The sequence below is a fragment of the Mytilus edulis genome, chromosome 5 (genome assembly GCF_963676685.1).
Source record: "Mytilus edulis chromosome 5, xbMytEdul2.2, whole genome shotgun sequence".
NCBI lineage: Eukaryota > Metazoa > Mollusca > Bivalvia > Mytilida > Mytilidae > Mytilus > Mytilus edulis.
In genome coordinates, this window is record NC_092348.1 from 92,733,830 (window position 1) to 92,754,332 (window position 20,503).

General features: G+C 34.3%; 2 protein-coding genes across 7 annotated transcripts in view; one reads left to right on the plus strand and one right to left on the minus strand.

The window, feature by feature from the left end:
- LOC139525559 (tRNA-dihydrouridine(20) synthase [NAD(P)+]-like) overlaps positions 1 to 20,503 on the minus strand; it is a 627,966-nt gene that overhangs the window by 186,333 nt on the left and 421,130 nt on the right. The gene's annotated exons all lie outside the window — the stretch shown is intronic.
- Positions 1 to 20,503, plus strand: part of LOC139525555 (titin homolog) — a 73,170-nt gene that overhangs the window by 3,835 nt on the left and 48,832 nt on the right. For all 6 annotated transcript variants that reach the window (XM_071320986.1, XM_071320988.1, XM_071320990.1 and 3 more), the window contains exons 2-5: positions 10,220 to 10,341; positions 11,534 to 11,724; positions 17,462 to 17,571; positions 19,410 to 19,466. In XM_071320986.1, coding sequence (XP_071177087.1) covers positions 10,265 to 10,341; positions 11,534 to 11,724; positions 17,462 to 17,571; positions 19,410 to 19,466 — 435 coding nt within the window. In that variant the 5' untranslated portion in view covers positions 10,220 to 10,264. The remainder of the gene's footprint in view (positions 1 to 10,219; positions 10,342 to 11,533; positions 11,725 to 17,461; positions 17,572 to 19,409; positions 19,467 to 20,503) is intronic.

Genomic DNA, 20,503 nt, shown 5'->3' on the forward strand with positions numbered 1-20,503 from the left:
TGTCAGTGATCAATATTGTTTTATAATCGAAAGGCGCAAAGATGTACATGTACAGTACAAATCCTGTTACATCATCTAGGGAATCTCAGTGGTCCCTCATAAAAAAGTTTTCTGTTTGTAGATTTGCCAGAATGTTAATGTTTCCATTTATTATATTGTCTGTTCACGTCTAAATCCTTTAAATCGTTGTTAGCTTTGAAATACATTGGCCATCATCCCAATCAGTATCAGCTATTTCCATGACCTGTTTCATGATGACGGGAGTGGCACCACCATTGTTTAAATATCTTCCGCCACTGTTAAATGACCTGTGCCATTGTTAAATTGTCCCCTCCATTGACTTGTCAAAATTTTTGTTTGTTTCTCTAGCTGTCTCCATTTTCTTAGCAATTATAATCAATTGCATGTAATTGCATAACCCTTGGGTTGTTTATATTATGATCCAAAGGGTCCTAATTGTTACAGTTTTAAAACCCATGGGGATATCGGGCTAAAGATGTCTAATCACTTGTACAGGTACATGTAGATCGACACAACTGACAGGAACTTGATCAAGATAAGCGATTGATTGCATTATTTTAATATATTTCAGTAAATTCTTATGAAAATTTAGATTAAAAAAATAATTTTAATCCAGTTACAAAGACAATAGTTTTAAAAGTCAAACACATGGTATTATATTGACTTCCACTATCAGCATCCCCTTATTTAAACGATTACTAAATAAGACGTAAAGCAGTAAATAATTTCATGCCAAATAACACCAGCAATTTAAATCATTTTATTGAATCACTTCACAAGTTTAAAAGTAAATGCAGTCGACTCCACTTAATTGCATACTGCTTAATAGCATAATTTGGTTAATTGCATAATTTCTCCTGCACAAAACCATTTTCCATTCATCTTATGTTAAATTGTCCCGGCAGTTATATGCATAGCTCTACAAGTCTAGTGGTAGTTCAACGATAGTTGGTATACAGTTGTATAAGCATTGGCATATCTCATTTCCATGGAGATTATTTGGCTACGCCCCCTTAAGGAACCGAAGTAAAAATTATGACATGGTAGCCCACAGCTTAAATTTTGTAGCCCACATATATAGTCCTATACAATAAAAGCAGAAGTTTAAGAAGCCCACACCAAATTTCAGGGGCCATTGGCAAGTGGGCCCCTGCTCATTTCAAACCCTGCCCTTAGTCATGGTCTATTGACTTTGAAAATTTTGCTTAGTTAACGTATATGGACCATAATTTGCTATTGGGCTCGTTTCCTATAACGATAGAAAAGTGATAAAAATGTGTATTACTGCAAGTAAAGTTGTAACAACATCTAAAGATGCCTTTATTTTTATCAACATACAAGTGTATGTTACTCTTCCATAGAAAAAAAATTGAAATTAACAAATTTCAAAGATTATACGACCGTATTTTTTAGTTGTTTCTCACATTACTTTTCGCTTCTGAAGTGCATAACGCTGACTGATTTATAGATAATCGTCATCGGCAAATTTGTAACTTTTGCTTTCAAATAATAAAGAACATCGACCAATAAGAATAGTCAGAAGAAAATGCCAAGAACTATAAGTATTTCTGTAGCAGGTGTAAGAACACTAGCGTTACTTTGGTTTCCGATTTCGTAACGCAAATTTAGATGATGTAATCTACTTTGTTGTAATAGAATTCTTTATAACAATATGCAAATATGAACTCTCGCGAGATGTTCAAACAGGTAAATCAGAGAGGATTTACATTCTAGTTTTGTTCTTCGTAATAATTAAGTTAGAAAATTACGTTATCGTTATGCGTTACATTTCACACGAAACAGAAGTCCAGTTATTTCCTTTTTAGCTCACCTGGCCCGAAGGGCCAAGTGAGCTTTTCCCATCACTTTGCGTCCGGCGTTGTCCTGCGTCCGTCGTCGTCGTTAACTTTTACAAAAATCTTCTCCTCTATAACTACTGGGCCAAATTTAATCAAACTTGGTCACAATCATCATTGGGGTATCTTGTTTAAAAAATGTGTTCAATGACCCGGCCAACCAACCAAGATGGCCGCCATTGCTAAAAATAGAACATAGGGGTAAAATGCAGTTTTTGGCTTATACATTTTGTAACTCAAAAACTAAAGCATTTAGAGCAAATCTGACATGGGGTAAAATTGTTTATCAGGTTAAGATCTATCTGCCCTGAAATTTTCAGATGAATCGGACAACCCGTTGTTGGGTTGCTGCCCCTGAATTGGTAATTTTTATGGAAATTTTGCTGTTTTTGGTTATTATCTTGAATATTATTATAGATAGAGATAAACTGTAAACAGCAATAATGTTCAGCAAAGTAAGATCTACAAATAAGTCAACATGACCGAAATGGTCAGTTGACCCCTTAAGGAGTTATTGCCCTTTATAGTCAATTTTTAACCCTTTTTCGTAAATCTTAGTAATCTTTTACAAAAATCTTCTCCTCTGAAACTACTGGGCTAAATTAATCCAAACTTGGCCACAATCATCTTTGGGGTATGTAGTTTAAAAAATGTGTCCGGTGACCCGGCCATCCAACCAAGATGGCCGCCACGGCTAAATATAGAACATAGGGGTAAAATGCAGTTTTTGGCTTATAACTCAAAAATCAAAGCATTTAGAGCAAATCTACTGAGTTAAATTGTTTATCAGGTCAAGATCTATCTGCCCTGAAATTTTCAGATTGACCCGACAACTAGTTGTTGGGTCGCTGCCCCTAAATTTGTAATTTTAAGGAAATTTTGCCGTTTTTTGTTATTATCTTGAATATTATTATAGATAGAGATAAACTGTAAACAGCAATAATGTACAGCAAAGTAAGACCTAAAAATAAGTAAACATGACCAAAATGGTCAATTGACCCCCTAAGGAGTTATTGTCCTTTATAGTCAATTTTTAACAATTTTCATAAAATTTGTAAATTTTTACTAACATTTTCCACTGAAACCAAGATCATTATAGATAGAGATAATTGTAAGCAGCAAGAATGTTCAGTAAAGTAAGATGTACAAACACATCACCATCACCAAAACACAATTTTGTCATGAATCCATCTGCTTCCTTTGTTTAATATTCACATATACCAAGGTGAGCGACACAGGCTCTTTAGAGCCTCTAGTTTTTATTAAAATTGTTTTGGCGTTAAGTTCTAATCATTTCTGGTCATACGTGAAATATGTGACTAACATGTGATCACGCCCTTACGGCCGGATATACGAAATACTAGGTCTAAACACTGTTTTTGTTTCCAACGGGATGTTAGCAAACATAATCTGTAGACTTGTTTCGTCTTGTTTAAAAAAGGAAAATACAATTTTCAAAGAGATTGAGCCGGGGGTCTATTATTTTTCCTATGTGCATAATGTTACATACGATCTTGTGTGAAAATAAATGCCCAAAGACTTGACAAAATCGATTTCAGATTTGACAGACGTTATAACACACTTCGTTTCCGGATAACGATGTTAAGGGTCCTTGGAAAATTCAATCGAAATTACGTCTCTTATCATTGTACAGATGCTCGTTGGATTGATTTTGCTTCAGCAGTAAATATTACTGGATATTTTAGGTGAATAAAGATAATTTAATAAAAAATACATGTTAATATACCGTTACACTTGGAATGTACAAAGTTGGTATCTATGTCACAATTTTTAATTATTTTTTTTATGCCCCACCTACGATAGTAGAGGGGCATTATGTTTTCTGGTCTGTGCGTCCGTCCGTTCGTCTGTCCATCCGTTCGTCTGTCCGTCCGTTCGTTCGTCTGTCCATCCGTTCGTCTGTCCGTCCGTTCGTTCGTCCGTCTGTCCCGCTTCAGGTTAAAGTTTTTGGTCAAGGTAGTTTTTGATGAAGTTGAAGTCCAATCAACTTGAAACTTAGTACACATGTTCCTTATGATATGATCTTTCTAATTTTAAAGCCAAATTAAACTTTTGACCCCAATTTCACGGTCCACTGAACATAGAAAATGAAAGTGCATGTTTCAGGTTAAAGTTTTTGGTCAATGTAGTTTTTGATGAAGTTGAAGTCCAATCAACTTGAAACTTAGTACACATGTTCCCTATGATATTATCTTTATAATTTTAATGCCTAATTATAATTTTTAACCGGATTTTTGTGACAAAAATATCGGTTATTGATTTGGGAATGTACGGCGGCCTGCCAGGCAGTCGGGCGGCTAGGCAGTCGGGCAGTCGGGTGGTTGGGCGGGCGGCAATCAAATGTTGTCCGTGCATTAACTCATGAACCGTTGAGCCAAAGCTTTTAAAATTTTAATATGTTGTTAGTGACAACTAAATGAAGGTCAAGTTCAATAATGGCGATTTTGACTTTTACCGTTGAGGAGTTATGGTTCTTGAAAGATTGAAAAATGGAGTTTCCAGTCGTGTCCGTGCATTTACACATGAACTGTTCTGCCAAAGCTTCCCAAATTTTAATATGTTGTTACTGATGACAAAATGGAGGTCAAGATTAATAATGACGATTTTGACTTTTACCGTTCAGGAGTTATGGTTCTTGAAAGATTGAAAAATGGAGTTTCCAGTTGTGTCCATGCATTTACGCATGAACTGTTCTACCAAAGCTTCCCAAATTTTAATATGTTGTAACTGATGACAAAATATAGAGGTCAAGTTAAATAATGACGATTTTGACTTATACCGTTCAGGAGTTATGGTTCTTGAAAGATTGAAAAATGGTGTTTCCAGTCGTGTCCGTGCATTTTCTCATGAACCATTCAACCAAAGCTTTTGAAACTTTTATATGTTGTTACTGATGACAAAATAGAGGTCAAGTTCAATAATGACGATTTTGACTTTTACCGTTCAGGCGTTATGGTTCTTGAAAGATTGTAAAATGGTGTTTCCATTCACGTTGTTGCATTTACTCATGAACCATTCAATCTAAGCTTTTAAAATTTTAATATGTTGATACTGATGACAAAATGGAGGTCAAATTTGATTTTGACGATTTTCACTTTCACCATTCATCAGTAATGGTTCTTGTGATATTGCCAGGACACAAATAAATACAAAAATGTATTAATAAATCCGGTTTGCTGTCGTTGTGACAGCCTCTTGTTATCCAATTTCACGGTCCGTTGAACATGGAAAATGATAGTGGGAGTGGGGCATCCGTGTACTTTGGACACATTCTTGTTTATTGATAATTAAAGAAATTTAGACATAAACGATTCATTATCTTAAGAAAAGAGGTTGAAGCATTGTCGTTGCAGTGTGTAGCAGGTTATTTGATAAAAATACAACTTTTTATCACTTTGTGTGTTTCCGCAAGTTCCGGTGCTTGTTCCTCGAAAACATACATCAACCTAAATTTCAGCGGCAAAATAAGTTTGTTACTTCATTTAAACGTGATAAAAGTTGCCTCCAGTAAATGCTTAATCCATTTATTGCATTAAAAACGTCATGTTCCTTTCCAAATAACTTGTCAAACATCGTTTATTTTTGTAAATTTTCTTGCATTCGTCCGCCATTGACCGATTTCTAAACTACGGATCTGAACCGGACCAGCTATGACCGAAATCCGTACTTTTACAATAATTACTACGGACGCACGGATTGAACAGCTGACGGAAGAATATTGATCCCAAAGGGAAAAATTACGTATTCCACACGCATTAAGAGACTTTTGGTTACATCTAATTGATTGGTGTATATAATTCACTATATTTTTATGCCCCATTTATGGGCATTATGTTTTCTGGTCTGTGCGTCCGTTCGTCCGTCTGTTCGTTCGTCCGTTCGTTCGTCCGTTCGTCCGTCTGTCCCGCTTCAGGTTAAAGTTTTTGGTCGAGGTAGTTTTTGATGAAGTTGAAGTCCAATCAACTTGAAACTTAGTAAACATGTGCCCTATGATATGATCTTTCTAATTTAAATGCCAAATTAGAGTTTTGACCCCAATTTTACGGTTCACTGAACATAGAAAATGATAGTGCAAATTTCAGGTTAAAGTTTTTGGCTTCAGGTTAAAGTTTTTGGTCAAGGTAGTTTTTGATGAAGTTGAAGTCCAATCAACTTGAAACTTAGTATACATGTGCCCTATGATATGATCTTTCTAATTTAAATGCCAAATTAGAGTTTTGACCCCAATTTTACGGTTCACTGAACATAGAAAATGATAGTGCAAATTTCAGGTTAAAGTTTTTGGCTTCAGGTTAAAGTTTTTGGTCAAGGTAGTTTTTGATGAAGTTGAAGTCCAATCAACTTGAAACTTAGTATACATGTGCCCTATGATATGATCTTTCTAATTTAAATGCCAAATTAGAGTTTTGACCCCAATTTTACGGTTCACTGAACATAGAAAATGATAGTGCAAATTTCAGGTTAAAGTTTTTGGCTTCAGGTTAAAGTTTTTGGTCAAGGTAGTTTTTGATGAAGTTGAAGTCCAATCAACTTGAAACTTAGTATACATGTGCCCTATGATATGATCTTTCTAATTTAAATGCCAAATTAGAGTTTTGACCCCAATTTTACGGTTCACTGAACATAGAAAATGATAGTGCAAATTTCAGGTTAAAGTTTTTGGTCAAGGTAGTTTTTGATAAAGTAGAAGTCCAATCAACTTGAAACTTAGTATGCATGTTCCCTTTGATAAGATCATTCTAATTTTAATGCCAAATTAGAGAATTTATTCCAATTTCACAGTCCTTTAAACATAGAAAATGATAGTGTGAGTGGGGCATCCGTGTACTGTGGACACATTCTTGTTTATGGATTGTATCAAAGTTGCTTAACTCTGAGACTATTCTTTAATTATATTATGGCCCAGCTTAATAACTTTTATATTTTTTTATGAGAAACACTGAATTTCATACACAAGATAGATTTGAATTAAATTGTAATTGATATATTATAATTTCTAAAAAAAATTTTTTTTTAGTGCTAGATGTTAAATATTTAGTTGGTAGTAAAACTTAAACAACTTTTTAATTTGAAATGTTACTTTAATTGTATACTCAGATATGAATTGAATAATATAAAAAGAACATTATTTACATATGAACCTTTATACTATAGTAAAATCCAAACATTGTAGCGCACTGCGCGAATGAGCACTTTTCCTTCAAATCTCACCACTTCTCCCTATCAGTTTCAAAAAGAGAAGTCACTTCTTCCTATAATTCTGAAGTAGTGTGAGCCCTGCCATTGAATTGCAGGCTCCTGACTTGGGACAAGCACATACATGCAGAATGTGGCAGGATTAAACATGTTAGTGGGATCTCAACCCTCACCCTAACCTGGACAGTGGTGTAATAGTACAACATAAGATCTAGAACTAACTATAAAAATCACTTGAAAAAGGCTTTACTCATCAGATTGATACAAAAGAAATACATATATAACAAAAACACAGTGGATGTGGCTGAGTACTTGTATTACCCAACTTTGTTTACATGTATAAGTTAGTGATTAGGTCAGTTTATGGGGAACCACTAGTGGTAGGTCAATGATATTTGGTATGCAGTTGTGTTAGCATTGGCACATCTCATTACCATAGAGATTATTTGACCCAGCCCCCTCAGTTATGGTCTATTGACCTCTATAATTTTGATTAGTTTATATTTCTTAGTTTGTGTTTAGTTTTGTTTAAAGGGAACCTTTTATAATAAGTCAGGTTAAAAAAAAATATATGTCTGTTTACAGTTACCCGACCTACCCTACTTTTGAGCACCGACCCTAAGTCATTTTATTTCCATCGTAAAGTGAAAAATAAACTGAACTCGTGTCAAAAGTGAAGATAGTGTTGCCAATAATATAAATCAATTGCCTGATTCTTCCCAAGGTTCACAATCGTGAATATGATAGCTGTTTTAAGGAAATTCATGACTCACATGATGTGATAAACATTTGCCGCCATTTTTTTCCAACAAATAACAAAGGGAAATAATCCAATTATTTAGTATACAGGTAAAATCTGCCCATGATCAACTCAGACCACAGTGAAACGAAACCACATGACTCAAAATCATGTCACAAAAAATAAAATGAAAAAAAATAATAAAATGGAAATACCGACCTACCTACCCTATTTTTTTAAAGTATGTAACCTTAAACAGACCAGTGCTTCCAAAACGGTCATATATTCCGGAAAATTGTATAATGTCCGGTAAAAGTCCGGCTGGGCAAACCATGAACCGGACATTTACTTTTTAGTTTATAAGTCTTTTTCTGTCATTTTAACAAAATTGTCGATCTTTTTGACCCAACCTTTTGCCTTTAAACAGCCACACATTTCCAGTCATAAAAGTGACATGATGATTAATTGCTATCAAAACAACCCCTACTTAAATACTTTCTAATTAGTTGTTGGATAGCTGAAATCTACCTGTTCAGGTGACAGGTAAACTATTTTCAGTACTGGACAGTGTATAAATTAATCGGCCTATTCACAAATATTTTCGTACATTTCAGCGGTTTGTATCTAATTGATTTAGTACAAAAGATTAAATTATAATAAAAACATTTATAAACAGGATTTGATGAAACATTCAAAAAGGTTTTTAATGAAAAATCCTCAGAACTGCGTTGTATGAACAAGAACACGTGTGCGCATGTGCACAGGTAAGAAATTTATTTATGCATCCTACATTTCTTCAAAAATGCTAAAATTATCATTGATACCTGTATCTAACATTCATTTCAAGTATTTTGTTGAAGAAATAACGTGGAAAGAGCTTCTTCGTTCAGTTGTGCTTTGAAAACATACACAGATTTTACGTATCCGTTTATGGTCCATGTTTTACCATTGTCAAGTCAACATCCGGTTTGGGAAAATGTGACTTTAAAAACAATAGTAAAGTTTTAGACAACGACATTTTTCACAAATAAAGAGTCTAAGGCAGATATGAGCACGCTGCTGTGCACACTTTGAATGATGCACTGCCAATTTTAACAGTTCATATCAAATTCATATCAAAGTAAAGTTAAATATATCTTTTTTTTAACCCTTTCACCGATTGCCGCCCAGACAAAAGCTACTCTGAGACGATGGCTTCCCTGGCTACTTTTACTCAAGTGGGAGATCTTCATAATAAATGTCAATAAAAACTTGTTTGTAGTTATTTGTGTATTTATTTCATTCACTAACACCATGTTCACAGTTTTGTTTATGTTTTGATAATTTTTTCTTCATAAAATATTCAAATTTTCAAATTTTCGGCATTATATAGGTGAAATTCTCAAAATTCTGCTCTTTGACCCCAAATCGTAATTTTTTAACCCAAAACGGCAAAATTTTGAAAAAATTTATGAGGCTGTACAAATTCCTCACACTGAACGATGTCCATTCCAAGTGTTTTGTACATAAAACGACATTTTATGTCAAAAAAGTATACTAGTTTGGCTTCAATTCTTCCATATTCTTTCAAAAAAAATGTTCCCTCATTTCAAATTCTGGTAAATTCCGTAAATTTCCTCAGATTTTGACACGGTTTTCAACAAACGGAAGCGCCATGTTTACACTTTCATCCGGGTATTCATCAAAGAAAGATAACTCATGTTTGCACTGTTTTGAGCGGGAAATCTAAAAGATGTATACTGATCCCGGTAAAACGGGACTCGTAGTCAGCTGTCTGAAGCGTGAATCCCGGTAAACCGGGACTCATCGGCGAAAGGGTTAATCTAATGTCAATCATTGGGATGGCCACCGGATTACCATAATTACCTTTTGTGACTTAGTCTTAGGGATAAAAATCGACATTAGAAACAAAATGTCTGGCTGGCTCTAAAAAAATTTGGAAGCCCTGAAACAGACATATATTTTTTTTTGGCCTCAATGGTATTTGGTATGCAGTTGTACATTGGTACATCTCATTTCCATGGGGATTGTTTAGCAACATACCTTCAGTCATGTCTCATTGACTTTAGATATTTGTAAAACTAGCATGTTAAATTGTTGCTATTTTAATTTCAACATTTTCATTATCAAAATTACAAAAAGGTGAGACATATCTCTGTATTAACAGTTTATAGATTAAACAATTGTTGAAAATTACAATGACGATTTTCTGTATTGTTTTTATCCTGATGACGGTGACCTAGGCATCATGTTGACCTCATCAAATTACTGTAGCAATCCGTTAACTGTTAGAATAACTGCTTTCACAATTGTCGGAAATATTTCAAGTTTTCCTTATAACTGTTCATAGATTTTTGTCTCAAGATATCCCATGCTTTCATTTCAGTTCAAAAAGATGTAGTGAGTAAAGATATATCAAAGCTGCAAGAATATGGGAGACAACAGAATTTTCCACCTTCGTAGAATTGGTCCGCCTAAAACCCTGCCCATAGCTGTGGATCACATGGAGTATGTATAAAATATTCAGTAGATTAAAAACACTCCTCACAATGCCAAATGCAATGATAAGTATGTTTAAAGTTATAACCTGACCACCTAATGTATCCATTTTATAGAAATTGGTGTTGACCGGGGCAATTAAAAAATATATGTTTGTTTGCCCTAACCCTACCTACACAAATGTACCCAGAAAAAGCTGCCTACTCAAATCTTTTATTGTCCTGGTGAGAAAAGTTTTTTTCTTTAATCAGATAAACATGAAAACTAAAACTGTTAAACACATCTGATACCTCAATGTCTTTTTGCTGAAAAAGAAAAGAAAATACCTACCTACCTACTCAGGCTCTGTCTCTACTTTTGGCAAATCAAAATATTTCTAAATGTCGGGCCTTGCTGCTGTTAAATTGTCATATTATAATGTATACATGAGATTTTTTTTCAAAACTTCCCACAAAGGACAGATGGTTAAACTTTATGTTTGGGTTATAAATATTAGTATAGGCAAACAGGGTACATGTTTTTATGTCCCACCTACGATAGTAGAGGGGCATTATGTTTTCTGGTCTGTGTCTCCGTTCGTTCGTCCGTTGTTCGTTCGTCCGTTCGTTCGTTCGTCCGACTTCAGGTTAAAGTTTTTGGTCAAGGTAGTTTTTGATGAAGTTGAAGTCCAATCCACTTGAAACTTAGTACACATGTTCCCCATGATATGATCTTTCTAATTTTAATGCCAAATTATAGTTTTGACCCCAATTTCATGGTCAACTGAACATAGAAAATGAAAGTGCGAAGTTCAGGTTAAAGTTTTTGGTCAAGGTAGTTTTTGATGAAGTTAGAGTCACAACTACTTGAAACTTAGTACACATGTTCCCTATGATATGATCTTTCTAATTTTAATTCCAAATTAAAGTTTTGACCCCAATTTCACGGTCCACTGAACATGGAAAATTATAGTGCGAGTGGGGCATCCATGTACTATGGGATTGGAGTACATTTAACGTTTACTAAAAAAAGGTAGGCGTATTAAAAAGTTAACACAAAATGCAAGGTTAAAGTTTTTGATTTCAGGAAATGCTGAATAATATTTTCAAAATTTGAAATGGGAAAATTATCTTTTGCAAAACCTATCTTTCGTTAATACAAACTTGGCAAAAAGTTCTGTATTTTTAGTAATATGATACATGTAAAATATATGTATTTTTAGCTTTACCAACTCAGTCAGCATAATTGGACGAGGTAGAGACTCAGGAGTGGATTTTATCATAGATTCTGCAAATAGAAACAGAAAGTTGTATATATCCAGGATACATGCAAGGGTTGTTAAACTAGATAACAGACATATTCTGCATGATGACAGTCGTAATGGTGTTTTTGTCAACAACTTGAAAATTGGAGGTATGTTTAAAAATATTTATTTCTCAAAACTTTTTGGATTTATTTATTATTGTTAATAGGTACTTTTAAAAATATGAAGATGTAAGATTTTCGAAGACATAATTATCCTTTCAGAGATCAATTGACTTAAAAGAAATCAACTACATACCTGCCAACTTTCACGATTTAGGTGTGTACTACACGATTTCGACCCTTTGTCACGATTGCACAATCGTGAATTTGAAAAAACCTCTAAAACACGATTTTGTGAAAATCTACACGGAAATTTCATTGTTCCCGATTTTGAACTGTGTCCAAGGGAAGACAATCGTGTTCAGCCAATCAAATTCACTGTTTCTCACGATCAAATTAATGAGCCAATCAAAAACGTTTTCTATCAAGATTATTCTAACATGCTAGATTTTGAACTTGTGTTGTATTCCTCTGTGTGTTAGTTAGAATTGTAAAATCGTGAACATGGGAGGTGATTTTTCACCTTCAATGAGGTTCTTATACAGATTAAGAATAAAAGCATGGTTGATTGACAAAATTCAATGATGCAGCACTACCATAAAGATAATAAATAGTAGTTTATTCACTAATTTATTGACATTACACTTTCTGTAACATGTTATATGTTATTTATGTATGCAATTACATTACCAAATATTTAAAGTACAATGTACTATTCTTTAATTTTCACAAGGACCAAACAAACAGGTTTGGAACAATCCCCAATTGAGGGGTATCCCTTAACCCTTTCAACGCTATACACGGCATATGCTGCGATGACATACGCCGTCCGCCACTGCTATTCGCGGCATATGCCGCGATAATATGCCGCGATAACAACGGATTTTTCATTAGGACTCTTAAACCATTCGGTTTTCATTCGGGTCCTCTCTAATTTTTCCTTGTATGAATCGAGGATATGCAAGGTCTCATTTTCGCTAGAAATCCCGGCAATTTTTATTGTAAAATCATGCAGTAGAAGGAAAATTGAAGGAAAATAAAAACAAATATTTTGACAAATGCAAATGGCGGAAATCGGAAACGAAGCTGTAAATATGGAAATATTTCAGCATTTCTATGGCGAAACTGACGACGAGGATTAGTTAAAAGGTTTCTTGTTATCTCAATGTGTTTATTACATTCAATTCGTGTGGGAAATATGATTTGATCGATCATTACGAGACGTAGAAAAAGGGGGGAAAACGGAGGTTGACTGAAATTTTGAGAACGGAGCCACTGATTTGTGCCACGATTACATAATACGTTGTGTATGGTGCAATACGCTACGGAATCATGCAATTGGTGTCTTCTTTATTATATGGCAGATAAAACAACAAAATAGATGAAGACTAAAAGTAGTTTTTATTCCAAATTCAACACAAATGTAATAAATTACACCTTTTACCTGTTAATTACCTGAAAATGCAGGTAACCTGATAAAAATTTTACTGAAATAACTGCCTTACATTACAGTTCATACTCTCCTGAACATTTTTCATGCAATAACTTTCTCTGTATCTCTTATAATAAAAAAGATACAGCAGTCTGAAAAAGAATATACTGTTCTAATAAATGAACACAAAAAAAATGCAGCAGCAGCAGCCATTTTTCTATTTTTTTGTGTAGCGTTGAAAGGGTTAAATGAGGGACTGTCCCTAAGACAAGGGATCATTTTACTATTGAAAAAAAAATTAGAAAAATTTAGATTTTTTAACTTAAAAATGGGAAAATTCATTATATTTGGAAAATATAAGTCTAGGAACATTTCAAAATTATTGTACATGTGTTGACCATATAATACCAGATAGATCATAAGATGTATACATTTGTAGTTCTTTGGGATAATTTCTTCAGATAGTATGAATATGTGCTCATTTGTTAAAAAGTGGGTTTTAATGACCTTACATTGAGGGGTTACCCCTAGGTGTTGTTCCCAACTTGAAAAAGGTCCTTCTTTGTGCATATTTTTATATTGGAAAAGCCAACAATCATTTAATATCCTTACACATGAAAATAAATCCTGGTCTTATAGCTACATGTTCATCTTTTCTACTGATATAATAACTAGAATCATGCAAATAAACTTAAGAAAAAGGCTTGTAAGCTCATCATACAAATAGGACACTTTTTCTAGACCCCAAAACAGCACGTGCAAAATACGTCGCAAAGAATTTAACCTTTGAAATTGTTGTCGCGCACTAAAAACCCCATGGGCACTTTCAAAAGTTGGCAGGTATGAACTAGAAGTGACAGAATGTCCTGAAACAATGAGAAAAACCCATGCTGCATTAAAAGCTATAAATAAAAATTTAAAACAATACAAATGGGAAAGCAGAAGATGTTTTATTTATAGATCACATATGTAGCAAAATTTTCAAAATATTTTTTTCTTTTTAATTCCTGATCATTGAAAACTTGTTCAAGTATATCATTTGTGAGCAGTAACTAACATTTCAAATTGTATTAAATTTTTTTCGTGGGAATACCATAATGGATTTAAAGAGACCATATATGCATCCTCTGTTTGAATTGAACTCAATAGATCTGTTCATAAATATTATGGTACAGGTTTTACTCATTGTTGAAGGCTATACAGTAACCTATAGTTGTTAGTTTCTGTTTCATTTCCTCTCTTGTGGACAGTTGTCTCATTTGTAATCATAACACATTTTTATACTCCCACTTAAGGTAGCACTACAGTCTAACAGTGATTTTTTTTAAGTTATTTTTTTTGGAAAATGATGCTATCAGCGGCATGTTTCCGATACCATTGACCAGAAGTTATGGAAGTTGATTATTTTCTCTGCCTTCCGCAATCGGTTTCATATTTACTGTTTTACATACTAACTGGAATCTACTTGTATTACGCTACACTTGAACAAAGTGTTGTAGTCAGACGGGAACCAGTTTACATACTTTATTTTATTTACCAAAAAAATTCTTGACCTGTCCATATGGTTTTTTTGGTTATTAAATGGTATTTGGAGCTATCCCTTTGTTATTAGGGCCCCGCCTTTAGGCGGGTCGCCCTATAGTGATCAGTCTGTCCATCCGTCCGTCTGTCCGAATCTAGAGAACCATTATGATTTCATACTTTATACTTTACATGTTTATTAACCACCACCAGAGGGCGTTTCATGATGTATGTACAACTTCCTAGGTCAAAGGCGGGTCGCCCTATAGTGATCAGTCTGTCCGTCCGTCTGTCCGTAACACTTTAACTTTGTGTCCACTCCATATCTAGAGAACCATTATGATTTCATACTTTATACTTTACATGTTTATTAACCACCACCAGAGGGCGTGTCATGATGTATGTACAACTTCCTAGGTCAAAGGTCAAGGTAAAAAAACTTTGGTTTCAGTTGACAACCCTGTGTCCTGTGGTGAAGATCGTGTCCGCTCTATATCTTGAGAACCGTTATGATTTCAAAGTTTATACTTGACATGTATATGAACCAACACCAGAGGGTGTGTCCTAATTTATGAACAACTGCCTAGGGCAAAGTTAAAGGTCAAAAACTTTGGTTTCATTTGTCAACCCCATGTCCTATGGTAAAGATCGTGTCCGCTCTATATCTTGAGAACCGTTAGCATTTCAAAGTTTATACTTGACATGTATATAAACCAACACCAAAGGGTGTGTCATAATTTATTTACAACTTCCTAGGTCAAAGGTCAAGGTCAAAAACTTTGATTTCAGTTGACAAACCCATGTCCTATGGTAAAGATACAATTTTTTAATGCACATTATTCACAGCGGGGCCCACAGAGATGGCTCCCATCTCAATGATATCTAGTATTTTTCAATTTTCATATTTATTCGAGCTTTCACTTTTATGCACATGTCTTACAATCGTAAACAATCAGTATGCATAAATAGATCCATTTGTTATGGTGTTGGACTTTTTACACTCCAATGATCAGCAATCGCTAGACAAAATAGTTCTCCTAAATAATGTCAGCCTTTCTTGCCATTTGAACGTTACAATCATTAAAGAAGTAATAATCGGAATCATCTTGATATCCATTGGATAGATACTGGTCTTTATTCAGATTTACCAAGTTTATAATAATCAGAAATTAGTAATACGGTTATACCCACGTGGTGCGCATGAATCTTTGTTTACAAAAGTTATAACAGCAGAGTCTGTAACTGTATCTGTATGACATATGTGAATAAATTGTCGATACCAATACTGGCTTTAATACAAAGATTTGAGAGAGCGCCCCTCATTTATTGACCAGGTGCGAGAAACAGATTTGAAGCTCTCTATGATTGATGCGTGCACTACAGTGTCGTCAACAGTTGAATCCACGTGATGACTGTCTTAAAAAGAATGAGTTTGAATAGTGCATGGTGTTTTACTTGGTGGAATGTCAAAACACTTACAGTTAGAGTTATTCCTCACTTGCTTTTCCACAATACTTGTTGGGTGGTATTCTTTCAATTTCTCGGCAGTTATGGTTCTCTTCGGACATTCTTTTTTAAGGACATCGTCTGGTTCAATACACCTTATTGCTAATCTCAGCTGACCCAGCCGCTTGAACTTTTGACGCATAGAACAATCACTTTTCCATGTGGCCCCAGATATTTTGTTTTATGACGTCACATTTTACAAGAACCTGTGTGATATCCAGTAATGGCAGACAAATAGTGATAAGGTGTTTAGCAGGAATCTGCCCCTCAACTACTTTTTACATAAATATTAATTTCTGGCTTCAACCCCTTGTTCGTCCTGTCTGGAGATCTTGTTGTAGTTCCAGTTTGGAAATCATTTTGGAGACATATCCGTCCTCTCTTAATTAGTGATCTCTGGTGATAAATTTTGCTGCCCGACGTTGTATCCTTTCAAGCATGATTATTTTTGTTACTGTGAAGGGGTCTCATACTATGGCTCAATATTAAATTATAAGATCCATTCCTAAAGGTCTAGACCATTGTTCTAATCTGACACATATTTCAATAACTAAAATGCCACCAAGGTTGAATATATGGTGACCCACGATAACAGCACTATCACTATTGAAATTGTGTTTAATACCATGATGGTACAATGTCATTAACTTAAATGGAGACAGACATTTGACCTGAAAGGTGGTGTTGGAGTGCAAAATCAAAAACTAACTGACTCAGACTAAGATATATTGTTAAAGAATGAATATCAATTATATGGGTCAAGGGCAGAGTTGTTATAGAATAACAATATGGCAGAGAAGTGGTTTCAAGTTTCATATAAAGGGAGCTATATTTTGAGATTAATCATACCAAAAATTGATTTAGAGAAGGAGTAATATTTCAGCTGTAAAATGAGTTAAAGATTTAAAAAATCCATTGAGTAGTTTTGGAGAAATTTATCTTCAAAGACTGTTGGTTTGAGTCAGAAATTTTCTGACTGCAGTGCTACCTTAAAAGAAGTGGAGGTATACTGTTTTACCTCTGTCTATCCATCCCTCCATCCTTCCATTCATCTGTCCATCCATCTGTCAGTTGGTCCGTCACATGAATATTTTTCCTTGCTTTTTCTCAAAAACTACATTACAAAGATTTCTGAAATTTGGTTTCAGGGTTTATACGAGTCAGTTTTATCATGTGATGTGTTTTTTAAAGTTCATCACTCGACATCTTCCTGTTAATGTCAAGCATTTGGGCAGCAGTACCTCACAGTATCACTTGTTGTATATAATTATGCCACAGGAGTGATTTATGCGTATAAACTCTTAAATAAATGATATTTCTTTTCAGAAAGTACCCAGTTAAATGAAGGTGACAGAGTAACCTTTGGTCACCATAATGGTGAGAGTCGGGCCATTGGTACAAGACTTCGTCAACCTGATTCAGAATACCAATTTATAGTGAGTAAAAACCATCATGATGTTAAACAAATATTTTAAACAACTATTTATAAATTTGTTGTAGCCTTTAAGCATATATTCTCACAATACAAACTTTGACAAAAATAGGAAGTAACATCATCTTTGCTTTGTCCATCCTTTTGTCTGTCCTTCCATGTGTTTATCCAATGAATGCTTTCTGGATGGTTCTGCTTGCTTGATCGACAAGAACATTATATAGATAAAGAGAAAAGTTTTAGGTCATTGTTAAAGAGAAAAGTTTTAGGTCATTGTTAAAGAGAAAAGTTTTAGGTCATTGTTACTAATAATTGATGCTACAACTAAATGATATCCAGATAATAACTTGAATTTTCCCTGATTAATAGAAAAGGGTCAAAAGTATATTTGACATTGTTATTTTTGCATCAAATGAAAGCTTAAAGACTAAAAATCACTGAAGAACCCTGCTTGAAGTTTCTTTTCAATAATAAAAAAATATACGAGGGTATGTTTTATATTAAAAAGAAGATGTGGTGTGATTGCCAATGAAACAACTCTCCACAAGAGACCAAATGACACAGAAATTAACAACTATAGGTCACCTTACAGCCTTCAACAATGAGCAGAGCTGATTCACCATATTCTACTATGAAGAGCCCCTAAATGAAAGCTAACGGCTTAACTGATGTACAAAAAATGAACAAAAAACAAAGTAACACAGCAACAAGGCCAACCACTAAATTACAGGCTCCTGACTTGGGACAGACACATACATACAGAATGTGGTAGGGTTAAACATCTGCTTGTTATTCAGATTAAAACACCTGTTGCTTTTTTACCAAACTTAAGGGAACCAGTGCTATCTTTTTTTAGAAGGGTGATTAAATGAACTATTAAGACTTAAAATCTGTATTTGCAGAATATTTATATAGGAATAAATAAGATTAGGACAATTTGCATGCATCTTTATAGTTCCATATTAAAAATTGATAAACACTGTTATCACCAGCCATACCAGACAGCCTTTTAAAAAAAGGAGGAATTAACACAAACTTTAAGTTGGACATTAGGACCAAAACAACACTGGAGGACCTACCTAAAGTTTGGTGGTCGGGACTGACATGACCTCAACTTTTAATGAACAATGTATGAAATGACTGTCACTTTATATAACTTACAAGGAAATAGCTATGAATGCAGATTTTCAAAGAAAGCAAATGACTATTTTCAAATAACCGAGTTTTTACTCCCAATTTTCCGGTTTATAATTTTACGACAGGTGACCTATTTCTATTGCATGGAACTTGGTGGCTTTTGGTTGTTGTCTGCTCTATGGTCGGGTTGTTGTCTCTTTGACACATTCCCCATTTCCATTTCCATTTTCTATTTTACTTGTCTAATAGAGCAACCAAAAGAATTAAATCAAATATAGAATTGGTGCAATTTAGGTGGAAGGTCACTCTTTTGGGATTATCCGTTAATTTCCCTAAAAAACTATACCAATTTAAATGTTGATTGTACTTCTTTATGTTGCTCCTACCTGACTGAGTCCATGATATCATACCACAGAAAAGGTAACCTTCTGTAAAAATGTAAATCCAGGAGTCAAAAGTTTGTAAGATGCATGTAAATAGTCTATAACAAGTTTCATTCTAGAAGAATCAAAATGGTTAAGTGCACTGAATCTTTGAACATACATGTATAAGAATTCATAATTTTCTACAGTTTCTGCCACTCTACATAAAAAAAACTTGTTTTATACAGATGGTATTTTTTATGACCTCAGTACCTTGAAAAGGACAAATGACTGTTTTTAGTTTGAAAATAATTTTAACAAATTATTCTTTTGAAATTTTTAGTTCGAGAAATGCAATTGTGGACTGCAAAACCAAGGGCGACAGACAGCCATGGGATCAGTAAGTTAATTAGGATATCAAAAAGTTTATATGAAAATGTGAAGATTTGGTATGAAGACCTATTGGTCACCAAAATAGGGATTCAACAATGAGCAAAACATATACCCTAAAGTAAAATATTAGTCTCGAGCATGATTAAATGAGAAGCAATTTGAAGGAAAACAAATGGCCTGTTTATATGCTATAAATACAGAAGTATGAAAGTATCCTCATTAAAAGAAGAACATACTTTCTGTTTGCCTCTATGGAGAGAAAAACAACCAATGAATTATGGGTTCACATAACAAAAATAGTGTGAAACAACAAAAGACAGAATACATTCAGAAATACTTATTTTCTGCAGATCTAAGAATACATGTGTATAATCAGATTTAAAAAAGAATTTACTTAACAGGGAACATATGTGCTGATAATTAAATGATTATTGCATACTAAATGTCAAGATTTCATGCATATTCAGAATTTGTACTTTCCCAATTCATTGAATTTACAGTAATTCATATTCGAAATAAAAATGAGACCAGGGATGAAGACTTAACACAGCTTTGTAATAAAATTGAGAATGGAAATGGGGAATGTGTCAAAGAGACAACAACCCGCCCAAATAAAAAACAACAGCAGAGGGTCACCAACAGGTCTTCAATGTAGCGAGAAATTCCCGCACCCGGAGGCGTCCTTCAGCTGGCCCCTAAACAAATATATACTAGTCCAGTGATAATGAACGCCATACTAATTTCCAAATTGTACACAAGAAACTAAAATTAAAATAATACAAGACTAACAAAGGCCAGAGGCTCCTGACTTGGGACAGGCGCAAAAATGCGGCGGGGTTAAACATGTTTGTGAGATCTCAACCCTCCCCCTATACCTCTAACCAATGTAGTAAAGTAAACGCATAACAATACGCACATTAAAATTCAGTTCAAGAGAAATCCGAGTCTGATGTCAGAAGATGTAACCAAAGAAAATAAACAAAATGACAATAATACATAAATAACAACAGACTACTAGCAGTTAACTGACATGCCAGCTCCAGA